This window comes from Schistocerca gregaria, chromosome 5 (assembly GCF_023897955.1).
Source record: "Schistocerca gregaria isolate iqSchGreg1 chromosome 5, iqSchGreg1.2, whole genome shotgun sequence".
NCBI lineage: Eukaryota > Metazoa > Arthropoda > Insecta > Orthoptera > Acrididae > Schistocerca > Schistocerca gregaria.
Window position 1 is genome coordinate 502,076,290 of NC_064924.1, and position 16,837 is coordinate 502,093,126.

Consider the following 16,837-nt stretch of genomic DNA (forward strand, 5'->3'; position numbering starts at 1 on the left):
AAGTGATGAAACGGTAGTAATATATCTGCGTCGGAGATTGAAAAATCTGACTGAGCCGACCACGTCTGTTGCAGATCTCTAGCCCCGCATGCACGGAGCTGGAGGTCGTTATGATGGACTGGCTGGGGAAGATGCTGGGCCTGCCGCTGGAGTTCCTCGCCTGCTCCGGAGGCAAGGCTGGAGGAGTCATACAGGTACGTCACTTCTACTCTATGCTACTCTTCATAGGTAGAACACAATTTATGATAACAACCACTGGCGTTAATGCACAGACCGGTGGGACAAGCAGGCGGCCACTGCTGTCGACGACGGGCGAAGTGAACGAATAGCCAAAAACAGTCAAATGCAAGATGAACACAGTGCTTCTTGTGAATTATTTATTCACAGCCGGTTTCGGTCATAGGCCATATTCACAGTGGAAAAATATCTTCTAGAAAGGCATTCACGCTTTTAAACATGAAGTGAAACACATTGACAACTTGGAAAACGTAAGCAAGCCCAAGTACTAAGCTTTATAGCACTGGCTCAAACAACCACAAGTAGACTACTGATAGTCCAGCTTAAAAGCTACGACAGTGGTTAGGTAGACGCTTTTAGGGTGGTCAAAAACGCGTGAATGACTGAGAAGCGATAATCGAAAGAAAAGTATAGCTGCTACTGCTCGAATGTCGGCGTGTCGCAAATCGAGGCGGCAACCTACAAGAGTGATCACCAGTCACGCATTAATTTTCAACATCTCGCACGACATAAGGAATATGGCGAAGGTCACCGACCGTTCATTTTGTTTCTCGACTGGTGTCATCCATTCAAAAAGCCCGCCGGTCCGAAACAGCAGTGGCAGCGTTGCAGTTGTCAGGCCGATCCAGATGACTTCTTTAGCCAGTTTATCACTTTCTACGAGTGCTGGTTGCTTTGCTATGGCCGTAAGAAAGGAGCAAAGTAAGTAAAGGAAACGTATGAACTCTACGCGCGACCACCATTGCAGCAAGGGATTTTGAGTATCTTTCGGGACCTGCCCTGGTGTGATGCTGTCATATTATGCTCGTAAAGAGTGAGCCATTGTATGAGCTTATTATCGAAATCTTCTGTGGTGAGGTTACGGCAGCCTGTCAAGCCGCAGTATTTGGGGGAGGGAACTGTCCTTGAGGGAGTTTTTGCTACGCAACACCGCAGCCCATTCCACCGCACAGGATACAGTCTCACATGTGACATGTGGCAGGCAGCGAAAGGCGTCCCCGGAGGCTGATCAGAAAGCCTCCCCGGTGCGTCTGACAAACCGGTTTCAGGCACTGTCTCTAGCTGAGCCAGATGCAGCTGCCTGCCCTCTTTCAGAGGATCATTCTCAGCCTTCAAGGTCCGGGCAATCGCAGAGGGTTGGCTTACTGGTAGTTGGGAGCTCCAATGTTAGGCGCGTAATGGGGCCCCTTACGGATACGGCGGCTAAGGAGGGGAAGAAATCCAGTGTGCACTCAGTGTGCATTCCGGGAGGAGTCATTCCTGATGTGGAAAGGGTCCTTCCGGATGCCATGAAGAGCACAGGGTGCAGCCAGCTGCAGGTGGTGGCACATGTCGGCATTAATGACGTGTGTCGCTTTGTATCTGAGGAAATTCTCTCTGGATTCCAGCGGCTATCTGATTTGGTGAAGGCTGCCGGTCTTGCTTACGAGATGAAGGCAGAGCTCACCATCTGCAGCATCGTTGACAGAACCGACTGCGGACCTTTGGTGCAGAGCCGGGTGGAGGGTCTGAATCAGAGGCTCAGACGGTTTTGCGACCGTATTGGCTGCAGATTCCTTGACTTGCGCCATAGGGTGGTGGGGTTTCGGGTTCCGCTGAATAGGTCAGGAGTTCACTACACTCAGCTGGCGGCTACACGGGTAACGGAGGCTGTGTGGCGTGGACTGGGCGGTTTTTTAGGTTAGAAGGCCTCGGGAAAGTGCGGGATGGGCTGCAATGTCAAAGGGTGCTTGGCAATTACAGGACGTGCTTGGATCAAGGAACAGTCGGAACTATAGTTGTAAATTGTTGTAGTTGCGCTGGAAAAGTCCCTGAGCTTCAAGCGCTAATAGAAAGCACAGAAGCTGATATCGTTATAGGTACAGAAAGCTGGCTAAAGCCTGAAATAAGTTCTACAGAAATTTTTACGAAGTCTCAGACGGTGTTCAGGAAAGATAGATTAGGCAGAATTTGTGGTGGAGTGTTTGTGTCTGTCAGTAGTGGTTTATCTTGTAGTGAAATTGAAGTAGATACTCCGTGCGAATTGGTATGGGTGGAGGTTATACTTAACAGCCGAATTAAGTTAATGATTCGCTCCTTCTACCGACCTCCAGACTCCGATGATACAGTTGCGGAACAGTTCAGAGAAAGTTTGAGTCTCGTAACAAATAAATACCCCACTCATACGGTTATAGTTGGTGGGGACTTCAACCTACCCTCGGTATGTTGGCAAAAATACTTGTTCAAAACCGGTGGTAGGCAGAAAACGTCTTCCGAGATTGTCCTAAATGCATTCTCCGAAAATTATTTCGAGCAGTTAGTCCACGAACCCACGCGAATTGTAAATGGTTGCGAAAACACACTTGACCTCTTGGCCACAAACAATCCAGAGCTGATAGAGAGCATCATGACTGATACAGGGATCAGTGATCACAAGGTCATTGTAGCTAGGCTCAATACCATTTCTTCCAAACCCATCAGAAACAAACGCAAAATAATTTTATTTAAAAAAGCGGATAAAGTGCCACTAGAAGCCTTCCTAAAAGACAATTTCCATTCCTTCCGAACTGACTATGCGAATGTAGACGAGATGTGGCTCAAATTCAAAGATATAGTAGCAACAGCAATTGAGATATATATACCTCATAAATTTGTAAGAGATGGAACGGATCCCCCGTGGTACAGAAAAAAGGTCCGAACCCTGTTGCAGAGGCAACGGAAAAAGCATGCGAAGTTCAGAAGAACGCGAAATCCCGAAGATGGGCTAAAATTTACAGACGCGCGAAATTTGGCACGTACTTCGATGCGAGATGCCTTTAATAGGTTCCACAACGAAACATTGTCTCGAAATTTGGTAGAAAATCCGAAGAAATTCTGGTCGTATGTAAAGTACACAAGCGGCAAGACGCAGTCAATACCTTCGCTGCGCAGTGCCGATGGTACTGTTATCGACGACTGTGCCGCTAAAGCGGAGTTATTGAACGCAGTTTTCCGAAATTCCTTCACCAGGGAAGACGAATGGAATATTCCAGAATTTGATACACGAACATCTGCTAGCATGAGTTTCTTAGAAGTAGATACCTTAGGGGTTGCGAAGCAACCCAAATCGCTTGATACGGGCAAGTCTTCAGGTCCAGATTGTACACCGATTAGGTTCCTTTCAGATTACGCTGATACTATAGCTCCCTACTTAGCACTCATATACAACCGCTCGCTCACCGATAGATCTGTACCTACAGATTGGAAAATTGCGCAGGTCGCACCAGTGTTCAAGAAGGGTAGTAGGAGTAATCCATTTAACTACAGACCTATATCATTGACGTCGGTTTGCAGTAGAGTTTTGGAGCATATACTGTATTCAAACATTATGAATCACCTCGAAGGGAACGATCTATTGACACGTAATCAGCATGGCTTCAGAAAACATCGCTCTTGTGCAACGCAGCTAGCTCTTTATTCGCACGAAGTAATGGCCGCTATCGACAGGGGATCTCAAGTTGATTCTGTATTTCTAGATTTCCGGAAAGCTTTTGACACCGTTCCTCACAAGCGACTTCTAATCAAGCTGCGGAGCTATGGGGTATCGTCTCAGTTGTGCGACTGGATTCGTGATTTCCTGTCAGGAAGGTCGCAGTTCGTAGTAATAGACGGCAAATCATCGAGTAAAACTGAAGTGATATCAGGTGTTCCCCAGGGAAGCGTCCTGGGACCTCTACTGTTCCTGATCTATATAAATGACCTGGGTGACAATCTGAGCAGTTCTCTTAGACTGTTCGCAGATGATGCTGTAATTTACCGTCTAGTAAGGTCATCCGAAGACCAGTATCAGCTGCAAAGCGATTTAGAAAAGATTGCTGTATGGTGTGTCAGGTGGCAGTTGACGCTAAATAACGAAAAGTGTGAGATGATCCACATGAGTTCCAAAAGAAATCCGTTGGAATTCGATTACTCGATAAATAGTACAATTCTCAAGGCTGTCAATTCAACTAAGTATCTGGGTGTTAAAATTACGAACAACTTCAGTTGGAAGGACCACATAGATAATATTGTCGGGAAGGCGAGCCAAAGGTTGCGTTTCACTGGCAGGACACTTAGAAGATGCAACAAGTCCACTGAAGAGACAGTTTACACTACACTCGTTCGTCCTCTGTTAGAATATTGCTGCGCGGTGTGGGATCCTTACCAGGTGGGATTGACGGAGGACATCGAAAGGGTGCAGAAAAGGGCAGCTCGTTTTGTATTATCGCGTTATAGGGGAGAGAGTGTGGCAGATATGAAACACGAGTTGGGATGGAAGTCATTAGAGCATAGACGTTTTTCGTCGCGGCGAGACCTTTTTACGAAATTTCAGTCACCAACTTTCTCTTCCGAATGCGAAAATATTTTGTTGAGCCCAACCTACATAGGTAGGAATGATCATCAAAATAAAATAAGAGAAATCAGAGCTCGAACAGAAAGGTTTAGGTGTTCGTTTTTCCCGCTCGCTGTTCGGGAGTGGAATAGTAGAGAGATAGTATGATTGTGGTTCGATGAACCCTCTGCCAAGCACTTAAATGTGAATTGCAGAGTAGTCATGTAGATGTAGATATTTGAGCTATGAAACCTCGTCTCCTCCCCGCCCCCCTCCCTTCCCCCGCCGTCCATCTGCATTCATACTGCGGAAGCTACCTGTATGGTGCGTGGCAGAGGGTACCTTGTACCACTACTACCCATTTTCTTTCCCTTTCCACTCACAAACAAAAGAAGGAAAAAGTCTATCTGCCTCCGTAAGAGCCCTAATTTCTATTATCTTCGTGGTCCTTACACGCAGTGTATGTTGGCGGGAACAAAATCGTTCTGCAGTCAGCTTCAAATGCCGGTTCTCTAAATTTTCTCAACTGTGCTCCTCGAAAAGAACGTAAACCTTCGTCCAAGGATCCCCCTGACACAGCCGAGTCCCTGAAGCATCTAAGCAACACTTGGGTGCTTTTGAAACCCTACAGATAGCAAATCTAGCAGCCTGCCTCTGAACTGCTTTGACGTCTTCCTTTAATCCGATCTGACATGGATCTCGAACACTGTTCAACAGTGGGTCGTACTAGTGTCCTATATGCGGTCTCCTTTACAGATAAACCACACTTTCCTAAAATTCTCCCCAAAAAAAACAGAAGTCTACCATTCTCCTTTCCTATAGCAAACCTTAATGCTCATTTCATTTCCTACTGATTTGCAGCGTTACACCTACATATTTAATCGACGTGATTGTATCAGGCAACACACAACTAATACTGTACTCGAATCTTAAGGCTTTCTTTCTTCTAACCTTCTCCGTTAACTTACATTTTTCTACATTTTGAGCTGGATGACATTCACCTCAACTAGAAATTTTGTCTGTCCTCCTGTATCCTTGTACGGGGGTAATCCCAAAAGTAAGGTCTATTTTTTTTACAAGTACATAGACCTGTTTATTTCTGCAATGGTTTACATCCGTTCACAGCTTGAACATTTAGCTATTTTTCGACATTATAATCATTTCTATCGATGCATTTTTGTAGGCGCTGTGGCAGTTTTTGTATGCCCATGTCGTAGGAGCTCGCCACCATGCTGTTCAGAAAGTTATGAACCTCTTCTTTCACCTCGTCAGAGCTGAATCGTTTTCCGGCCAAATGTTCTTTTAACCCAGGGAACAGGTGATAGTCACTGGGCGTCAAGTCAGGACTGTAGGGTAGGTGGGTGATTATGTTCCACTGAAACTGTTGCAGGAGAGCAACGGTTTGCCGGGCGATGTGTGGGCGAGCGTTGTCATGGAGAATGTGTACGCCCTTGCTCAACATTCCTCACACGGAAAGAAGCACGAATGAAATTTTATAAAACGGTCGCATTGTCAATTTTATTATATGGATATCAATCGTGGATATTGAATAAGACAAGAAAAACGAAGTGTAGAAATGAGAATTCATAGACCAGTGAAGGGATGTTAAAGATATTTCAGAGGTGTCCAAATTTTGTAATGCGAAAGAAAAACTGGGCGGAAACGAAATGGAATGAACGTCTGCAAAGAGTTTATCCAGAGACTTACCACGTCCGATAAGGAACTTAAACCAAAATGGAAAAAAAAATATTATGGCAGACTGAGAAAAAGACGAACTTTAACAGTCACAATTGTCCTGTTACGGAAAGTGAAGAAGATGGTGGTGGTAGTGATCATTATCATGATCTACCTAATCTCAAACTACAGTTCGTCCACGAAAACCAACAACACACTTAAAATATATTTTCGACCTATGACAATATATGATGAAATTTGTCATCAGCGGAGACAGTAGCACATGTGAAGGGCGTAAATCTAACAAGAACAGTACGGTTGTTGTTGGTGTCTTCAGTCCTGAGACTGGTTTGATGAAGCTCTCCATGCTACTCTATCCTGTTCTAGCTTCTTCATCTCCCGGTACTTACTGCAACCTACATCCTTCTGAATCTGCTTAGTGTATTCAGCTCTTGGTCTCTCTCTACAATTTTTACCCTCCACGCTGCCCTCCAATGCTAAATTTGTGATCCCTTGATGCCTCAGAAGATGTCCTACCAATCGATCCCTTCTTCTTGTCAAGTAGTGCCATAAACTCCTCTTCTCCTCAATTCTATTCAATACCTCCTCATTAGTTATGTGATCTACCCATCTAATCTTCAACAGTACGGTCAGAAAATAAATTGAGAAAGAACTGGAAGGCAAGAGATATGGAAGTGGGCCCACAAAATGATGGATTGCTGACGTGGAACAGGGTCTGGAAGGATGAGGAATGGAATGGCATTAACTCAAGAGTGTGCACCAGGTCAGACAGAGATGGAAAACGTTCTGATATAAATGATGGTGATGGAGGGGGGGGGGGGGAGGGGAGGTAACGACGAAAAGGTGTATATTCTCTAAATCTATAGTGGTTTAATTAGACTTCCATGAAGTGTGAAGTGAGCCACGATGAAGTTGTATCATCAACTAACGATTTAATACTCCTTGATGGATGATATATCAGCTGCCCTTTTCCGGCATTTTAATCAGCATCAGCTGACAGTAATGTGCGAAATGACTTCCTTGGCCCAGTTGGTCAGTCCTGCCCAATAGAGATGGGCAAACTCGTTCATCCTTGGGAACTAGTTCACTGCTGAGCGTTCTTTTTTGGGAACCGTTCAGATTTGCTCATTCACCGTTCATTTGTGCTTGGTATATGGTTCTTATGAAAAACTGAAAACTAGTAGTGTAGGTAACAGAGGGATGGAGGGCACAAAGAGGGGCACTTGCCTCCCCCCTAGAGTATAGAGTTTTTATTAATTACAGAATTCTTACACACTTTTATAAGTAATTTCTATGATTCTGGAGAACCTCTCTTTTATCCAACTGTAGCTTTGTGTGGCTGATCGCAGGGAAATAATATAGGATGGCGCACGGAAAACCGGCCCCGAGTACAGACTGCTCGCCAATTACGGACGATGTGTTGCCCGTTACGAGCAGATACAACAAACAAAAATGTAATAATTAGGTAGTGAAGAAATAAGCTAATACAAGCAACAATGGCGAAACAATCGATGAAGATGAGTAGAGCTGGAGAAGAGAACATGAAAATCTCGCGCAACGCGCATGGGCTATATAGCACATGTAGTCTTCTGAACCTGTTAGTGGCTGTTTCCCAACTTAATACACCACAAGTGTCTTGTATATAATTCTTCGTTTCGACTTCCACTACATAGCTATGCTACGTTGTAAACAATAATTGATTACACCCTATATATACTTTACGTTGTCTCTGAGTTCATAGGCGAAGTAGACTTTATGGAAGCATAAAATAAAATGTGGTTGTCTCATCATACTTGGATCACACGCTTAGTAAAAATTAGGTTTTATGTTGAATTATTAAAGTTAATGCAGCAATAATAATAATAATGATGAAGTTAGCAGTAATAAGGTTTTTGGTTTGAAAGCTCCTTATGAACAAATGGTTTTTGATATAAGTAAATACGATTTTATGGCAATGTATGTCTTTTGAAGTGGAGAGGCACCGCTTTTGCTACTGAGCCAAAATGACCCACAATCCACTTTTTTTCCGAGGAAACCAATGTAGCAGGTAACACAAATTGGAAACAACCAAACTTAAAAATAATTAGAGCCTTCCTAAATGTAATGCTTTGTATATGAAAGATACGCGAAAATCGTTCCATATGAATTTTCTTACACTACAAATTAAGCAAATTGAAAGTTAGTTGCTAAATCAAGTCGATGAAACCAAAAAATATATAGATAACAAAAAGAAACTTGCCTTGTTATAAGTATGTCTTAAGTTGTTCATCGATATAATGAAGTGAGCTGATATGCCCTTTTGTTACCTGAAAAGATGTACCTATTACATACAGCGTGATTTTATGTAATTTATGTAACTATAAAATACTTTTTGATTACCGGTCGTGGGCGCTGAATAGCCAGACCAAAGTGGAAGAACAGTTTGGAACACACGTAAAATGGGTGAGCGCAGTGAACGAAACGAACAACTGGATACTGAACTAACTAGAAGTCGGCAGTGGAAGTGAGACAGCTGGTCATGCGAAGAACGACGAGTGCGGCCGAGGGAGATCGAGGCTGGAACGAGAACTGCTGAAGTGACCAGAACCGAAGTGAACTAGTGAACTATGAACCGATCGTTCCTCGTTCCCGGGAACTATAAGTAGACCGCCGTAACCGAACCGATCGTTCCTTGGAATTCGTTCCTCGGTCCTTTCGTTCATCTTGGTGAACCGTTCCTTTGCACCCGTTCGTTCGCGAACTACCCATCTCTACTGCCCAAGCCCTGATGGACTACCTCCAAATTCCTCGGATCTCGGCCGTGGCACATTATCCTTGTCGTTGACAGAGGGGAGTGCCGGCTTCGACACTGCCTTGCAGAGCGCTATGCTCTTGAGACACCTGCGGGAGGCCGGACGTAGCCGATAAGGATCTGGGGACCGGCGTGCAGAACCGTTCTCCCGTCACCGGCAGGGAAAGCGGGCTGCCCACCAAGGCCGCGGGCGCGGAATGCCTATCCTGCGACACAACCAGCCGTGGGTCTCTACCGGCTGCAGTCGCTCTCATTATTACTAAACGGTTTTTCACAGGCTGCTACCAGTCATAAAATATTGTAGACATGCTTAAATTATTTATTGAAACATCAACTTTAGAGGCATAAACCTCGTCCTTACGCTAGAATGGCGATACAAAAAACGTTTCACACAAGTACACATGGATATTAAAGTAGTTCTTTACAGTTTTTGACATCTATTGGGGTCACCCTGCTGAAAAAGAGGATAAACCAATATGAATAGTCACTTCCTTTCTTGGTCTAATGTCCGCATAAAAAAGTATTTAGTCGCTTGCTTTGTTCATAACAAATGGCTGTCTCCCTGTGGTGTGTTGAGTTGCTTCCATTACAGTGGCTGCTTGGATCTTCTTAGCCACTGTCAATAAACTTGCAAAGGACATTTGAAACACGTCATCACAATCACTTCTGCCCGTCCCCGGTAGCTGAGTGGCCAGTGCGACAGAATTCCAAAGCTAAGGGCCCGGGTTCGATTCCCGGCTGTGTCGGAGATTTTCTCCGCTCAGGGACTGGGTGTTGTGTTGTCCTAACCGTCGTCATTTCATGCCCATCGATGCACAAGTCGCCGAAGTGGCGTCAAATCGAAAGACTTTCACCCTGCGAATGATCTACTCGACGGGAGACCGTAGTCGCACGACATTCGCATTTTACAATCATCTCTGCCATGCAGCAGAAACAAAATGGCTGTCAAAACGAAGCTTGTTTCGATTTAACAATCGATGTATCGATTCCAGATTTTATCTGTCACTTGCAGTGTCCTCTGCACGTCTTGCTGTCGCATCGCTGATGTTGATCGACCAAATATATTGGAGAGACTGTGAGAATTTGATGTTAATGACAACAGTACTGGTATGAAAATTATTTAAACGAATTACGAAAATACTGCTATGGAACGCAGATTCATAGATAAATTCGTTAAAATAATTTTTATACTGTTGTATATAGATACAACCAGCAAATTACAGGAAATTTAGTGAAGAAAGACCGTAGCAGAAAGACCACCACTAAGAAAACAATAAGGTTCGCGATAATAGCCGAAACAACCGAAGCAAATATCACACCACTCATTTAGACGCTCGCATACTGCAGATGTGTGTCCACAAATTCAGTGCTAAGCTAAGTACAACGGTTTTATATTGTTTAAAGTATGACGGTATCAAAGTTGTTAGTGTTGCTGTAATAGTTCTTAAATCAATACTCGTGTAAATCCCAAATTTTGGGACAAATACTTTCCACATGTTTATCTCTCTGAATTGCTCTTTCTGGGAAGTTACACTAAAGCGTTTCTTCATTCTTTCTTTCTTTCTTTCTTTCATTCTTTCATTTCAGCTGCATATGGACCATGTGAAATAGCTTCTCGTGATTTTGTTTTCTTTCCTGATTTTCAGTCTCCACACTACTTCTTCATTCTTCCAGTGTGTTCATTTCTGCTTTTAGTTTGTCCGTAGAGAGATCACCTTCCTGACCCTTTTTTGAAAACCCCCAAATTTCTTAATTTTGTCTCGAAAAGCTGGCCTGTCTAGAAATTTCAGGCATAACCCACAATCAGAAAATCATATAAAAGAACTTAATATACCGTATTTTTATCACGTGGATTGTTGTCATCACAGACTAATTGAAGCAGTGAAAGAAAGACGTGCTCAGTATTCACCTCTCTTTAAGTAGTAAATAACGCACTCGTCATCCTCCTATTCTCTCTCTCATAATCTTCCGCTTGTGACGTCGGCTTTTATCCCTGAACTGTAGTTGTTGACGATTTGGTTTAGATTCTGGCTCTGAGCACTATGGGACTTAACATCTATGGTCATCACTCCCCTAGAACTTAAAACTACTTAAACCTAACTAACCTAAGGACATCACACACACCCATGCCCGAGGCAGGATTCGAACCTGCGACCGTAGCAGTCCCGCGGTTCCAGACTGCAGCGCCAGAACCGCACGCCACCGCGGCCGGACACTCAGTTTTTAGCGACACTCATAACGCAGTTTCACCAAAAGTCAGAATTTCACAGTTAGCTAACAAACTGCTGTTAGCCGTTTAAGAGCGAATGCTTGTATACAGCAACTCCCTTCAGACACCATTAGTACACTCAGTTCTAATGGAGGTGGTTTGCGGTTACGTTCCTCCAACCTGTCATGATGACTGAAGTGTCTGTCATTGTTGCATGGATGACTCTGACGATTGCTTGTACAGTCTAGCGCTGTTTGTGTTGTGGATGAAAGATAGAGGGTGAAACCTTGTGCTGGCACGTAGCCTGCGCCTCTCGAATAGCACCAAGGGACCCGCCAAGCTTGACGAACGGATCACCACCAAAAGTATCCGATGTCTTCATTTCATGAAACACTGCGGAGAAGTTTGGAATTTAATCCAGGGTGTTGGCGCGAAGGCCAGTGGTCAGTAACTAAGCCACCATCTCTTATGTTCTTGGTGGTCAAATACTGGGAGTGAAAATTTTCCACAGCTAGGTCGGAGTTGTGCGCCACCATACAAGCTACCTCCGCTACTTCGGCGGGTATTTCACTGAGGTGACAAAAGTCATGGGATAGCGACGTGCACATGCACATGCACATATGCATGTGGCAGGAGCATCACGTAAACAAGGTATAAAAGGGCAGTGCATTGGCGGAGCCATCACTTACGTCGCCTCAGCGGCCCCCGCCGCCCCCACGGCCCCGATTCAGCTGAACTCTGATCGCTTCTGCAGTCGTTGGGCCAGCTTCTCGAGTAACTCCCGGTGCTTGTCACCGCCGTTACGATGGTCCTCTAGGTCGGCGTATTCACTGCAGCTGACAATGGATAATAATCACATCCGTGGACTCACCGTTTGGTGTTTAACGGAAACAGTTTGGTTCCCCAGTAGAGTGAATTCAGGGAGTTCTTGCGCTACGAGGCAATTGATATTTGCCTCGTGTGCGATACCTTCTTGAAGCCAGGCGTTAACGTCAGGGTGGCCAACTATCGGTGGTACAGCACCGTTAAGTTGACCCATTGTGGAGGGACTACTGTTAATGTAATGGCGTCTCTCAAACACCACGAATTACAGCTTCCGCCTCTTACCGCAGTGGAAGCCACTGGAGTGGCTGTTAACGCTACGGCGGCTGTTATTACCTTCGTTTCGGCCTACAGGCCGCCGAGGGGACTGGTACTGCAAGCTGACTTCGATGCCCTGTTGGCGTTGCGGGGGTAGCTCTTCATTGCGGGCGATTTAAATGAAGTGAGCACACAATGGAACCGCCGCACCACCAACGCCAGCGGTCGCCGCTCGTGCCACACAACGGCACGGTGCGATAGTCCTAGGGGCAGATGACCACGCAGTCTTCGCTCACTGCTGCCAGTCCTATGTGCTCGACATCGCCGTTCTCATGGGTGTTGGGAACTTCATGTCGGCCACTGTGCGATGCGCCCTGTCGCCTGACCAACCCTCGATGGTCTTCTACATGGACGTCATCGGCGCCTCCATGCCGACTGACTGCCACAACTTCCACGCCATTGATGAGGCACGCTTCCGTGCTGAGTTGCTCGACCGTCTAGAGGGCGTACTCAATCCTGCCGTGGAAGGGGCCACGAGACGTTTGCCTTCTTCACACGGCACACAATCGGTACAACAGAGGCGGCAACGAACGGCGCGGTAGATGTCTCGCGAACTCTCTCCCCCCCCCCTCCCTCCCCCCGGTCACAAACAAGAAGTGGCAGCTCACACGGCTACCCGCGAGATTCGGGTGGAGAGAGATTCGGGCCACCATCGATGACCACCGGAAGTGGCCACCCTAAAGACGACGGATGGAAGTGTCTGGTGGATTGTCAAACGCTTCCTCCGTAGTCACCAAACAGTTCCGCCCCTCCAAATGGGTTCTGCCGTCGTCTGTGAACCTGGTGCTAAAGCCAGCATCCTCGCAGACGCGTTTGCCGACAACTTTCAACCTGCTGTGGGCGAGATAGATGTCGACCGCGTCCGCCTCGTTGAAGAACGCCTGCGGGTCTTCCTCGCCGACAGAGATGAAGACGATGTGATCGAGCAAATAAGGGCTGCGCAAGTCGACCTCAAAGTCCGCCGCCTCAGTGCAAAGAAGGCGGGTGTAACGCATGGTATCACCAATTGCCTACTGAAGGTGCTACCGCCGGAGATACATCATTCTTCAACAACGTTCTCCGCTCTGGGACCTTCACCTCATCGTGGAAACACGCGGATGTGGTTGACATCCACAAGAGCGGAAAGGACCCCCGCCAAGCAGCGAACTACAGGCCGACCAGCTTGCTCCCGTCCCTCTCAAAAGTAGTTGAGAGGCTGTACGTGGACCGGCTGCTACGCCCCGTCACGGACCAACGGCTCATTCCTGAGGAGCGGTTCGGGTTCCGGCCATTCGACCAGCCAGCAGCTGTTGCGCCTAGTGGAGCAGGCGATGCGAGCGGTAGAGACGCGGGAGTACCTAGGGACGGTGCTTCTCGACGTCTCAGAGACCCTTCACTGCGTGTGGCACGACGGCCTGGTATAAAAACACTTTGTGCATGGGGTACCTATGTCGCACGTGGTCCTGCTGCGTTCGTATCTCTCGGGACGCACATTCCACGTCAGAGTAGAAGCAGAAACATCTACCGACCAGCAGATTAGCGCGGGGGTGCCGCAGGGGTCCGTTGTCGGCTCCCTGTTGTTGTACTCCTTCTAAACAGCCGACACTCCGCGGGTGGCGCGCGTGAAGTTAGCAGTCTATGCTGACGATACAGTGTTGTTCACCCGCAGTATGAATGCGGCCAAGATGCGCCGCCTATTCCAGCTCGGACTTACCTTGTTCAATCTTTGGGTGTATACTTTTTTCGCCAGTAGATAAAGTTCGCTAAACGTTTTTGAGGGAGTTTTACTCGACAACGTTGATATTGAAATCCACAGCTGTAGCGCTACCATGAACCTTCATGCACTAATCCATACTCATTTCAGTGCCCCATATTCAACAACATGATCAAGCAATGTTGACAGACAGCTACATTTTCAGTCGAATGTGATGCTTTTCATGATTCTGACAAAATTATCTGGAATGCGGAAGATTACAGTTGCTGAACACCCAACTGCTCAACTGCATCATTTACCATAATAATAAAATTACCGCTATGGGCATCTAAAATTGGTGCAGTGAATACTGATAACGCCTGAGTTTCCGTCGTAACTAATTTCACTACTGGTGTTAGACATCGCGAAGACCCCCAGTTGTGACTAGGTGGCGTCTCAGATGGACTGAGGTAAAGTAATGTGGAGCAGGCTGAACAAGTACCATCATGCCTCTGAAGAATTCCTCAAACGATTCTGCTATATGTATAACCAGCCGCTGTGGCCGAGCGGTTCTAGGCGCTTCAGTCCGGAACTGGGCTGCTGCTGCAGTCACAGGTTACAATCCTGCGTCGGGCATGGTAGTGTGTGTTGTCCTTAGGTCAGTTAGGTTTAAGTAGTTCTAAGTCTAGGGGACTTATAACCTCAGATGTTAAGTCCCATAGTGCTTACAACCATTTTCTTTGTATATGTATAAAACAATTTTACTGTATAGATTATCTTTCAGTTCCAGTTGCACTATTTAAAACACAGTATGAATAGTTTCGGTATCACTGGATCATCAGACCTACGTTGTTGCGTAAGCAGCCCTTCGTGCCTGTATCGAAACTACATATCAGAATACTTCCGACCCAAGTTGTGACCTATGGAGTAGTGCATTCGATCGCCTGCATGTACTCTATGCCAGCAAATGGTTGCATTTTATTTGACAATAATTTCCTGTATCGTTCTCCTGTAAGAGCCGACAGGAGAATCAGAAGCTCCATTACATTCCGTGTAAAACCCTCCGCACAATGTCTTCCGACTTCCTCCCCCACCCCCCCCCACCACCAACCTCCTCGCTCCATTCTAACACATCTCCCACCTGTCAGAATGACGCCCGTGCTGTTAATGCATCCTCATTGCCTCACATGGTTGTCGGAATACTCATCAGCCATCGGCTGGTACCAATCTGTATTGTGAGGCTACCTTCTTAATATTCAAGCAACCAACTGTACTGTTCCTGCGTCCATGGTAATCTTTTTGCTCTGTTACGTACGATTAACAAACGTATGAGGTAGTGGGTCTGGGCGGTTGAGTTGGTTGGATATTCATTGTTTTTATCCAACACTGATTTCACGAGTGATTTTCTGTGCTGTAACCCATCTGTTCCTTGTTACAGTCAGCAATAATCGATGGCGAACTGCGATATCAACTCTTCTTTGCCGATGGTAATTGCCTCCGGTGAGGAGGTCACTCCTCCCCGAATAAAAATGCTCGAAGTACACCGTTGACACTGTGGCACCAGAGAGACCCAGTAGCTGCACAACCTCGACGATGGAAAGTCCATTAGTTAGACGCTCGTGATCAAATGCGTTGGTACGGTGTGTCTTGCCCTACACCGTTACGCTGACAGTCAATACAAGGTTCAGCGACATCAGTCAGAGTAGCGTTTTCTCTAATTAAATTCCTCATGAGTAAACGTGAAATCTTCATATGAGGCTTACAGTACCTGTTAATTACAAAACGTTGCTTCAAGAGTTCGCATATAAGTTGGCGATAATTTCACCCTGAACGGACTTTGCTGATAATGGGGCTTTGCTTCAGATTTCAGTTTTACATAGTAATGCGGGCAATTATAATTACGGAGGTATATTGAAATGAAATGTTTTGCAGTCCAGTAACGGTTAGTGAAATAGTAGTCTAATTGCCCATCTTTTTTTTTTTTTAAAGAAAATATCTGTTTGAAAGCTATGGTGGAGTGTTACAGAAGGCTTAAGAACATTCCAACCAGCACTAATTTGCTCACTGTGGAAACAGTGCTGAAACTTTCGTAGCAACATTTCTGTTGTCTTTTGCTAATCGCGATTGCTTTTTCTTCTCTGCTCTTTATCGGTCTATGTCTACTGTCTCAGAATGAAGTTTGGCCTTTTATCTGAACAGGGAACTGCCAGTGAAGCAACTTTAGTGGCTCTCCTGGGAGCTAAGGCTCGAAAACTTCGGGAAGTGAAGGAGCAGCACCCCCACTGGAGTGACTACGAGATAATCTCCAAGTTGGTCGCCTACACGTCCAGTAAGTATGGTCTCTTTTTTATTCTTCTCTGCCTCCTGCTCGTCTTTATTTTTGCTGCACTTCAGTATATGGTATTAGTCTTTCTATGCTTAGTCACGAATCGATCATATTGTTCTTGCAGAATGAAACTGCAAACTATTTTATATTACCAAAATGTTTCACAAGTTGCGACATTGTCACGAATAAAACAGTGGCCCATATATACAATAAAGTTTCTTTAATTTACGTATATGGTCACAAACTTTAGCACCCGCTGTTTATATATACTGTGCTGGTGCTGATTTTCCATTTAACATTTGTCGATGTCACTAGGGCTGCAGTACATTAGGACTTAATTTTTTATAAAAAGAGATCTGATGGTTATTATCGGTCTAAGCCGATAATCTGTTAACAAAAGTTTGTGACCACAGACGTAAATTAAAGGAAACTTATTA

At 45.6% G+C, this 16,837-nt stretch overlaps 1 protein-coding gene across 2 annotated transcripts in view; it reads left to right on the forward strand.

The window, feature by feature from the left end:
* Positions 1–16,837, forward strand: part of LOC126271955 (aromatic-L-amino-acid decarboxylase) — a 172,910-nt gene that overhangs the window by 111,915 nt on the left and 44,158 nt on the right. For both annotated transcript variants that reach the window (XM_049974393.1, XM_049974394.1), the window contains exons 5-6: positions 75–194; positions 16,274–16,403. In XM_049974393.1, the coding sequence (XP_049830350.1) occupies positions 75–194; positions 16,274–16,403 (250 nt within the window). The remainder of the gene's footprint in view (positions 1–74; positions 195–16,273; positions 16,404–16,837) is intronic.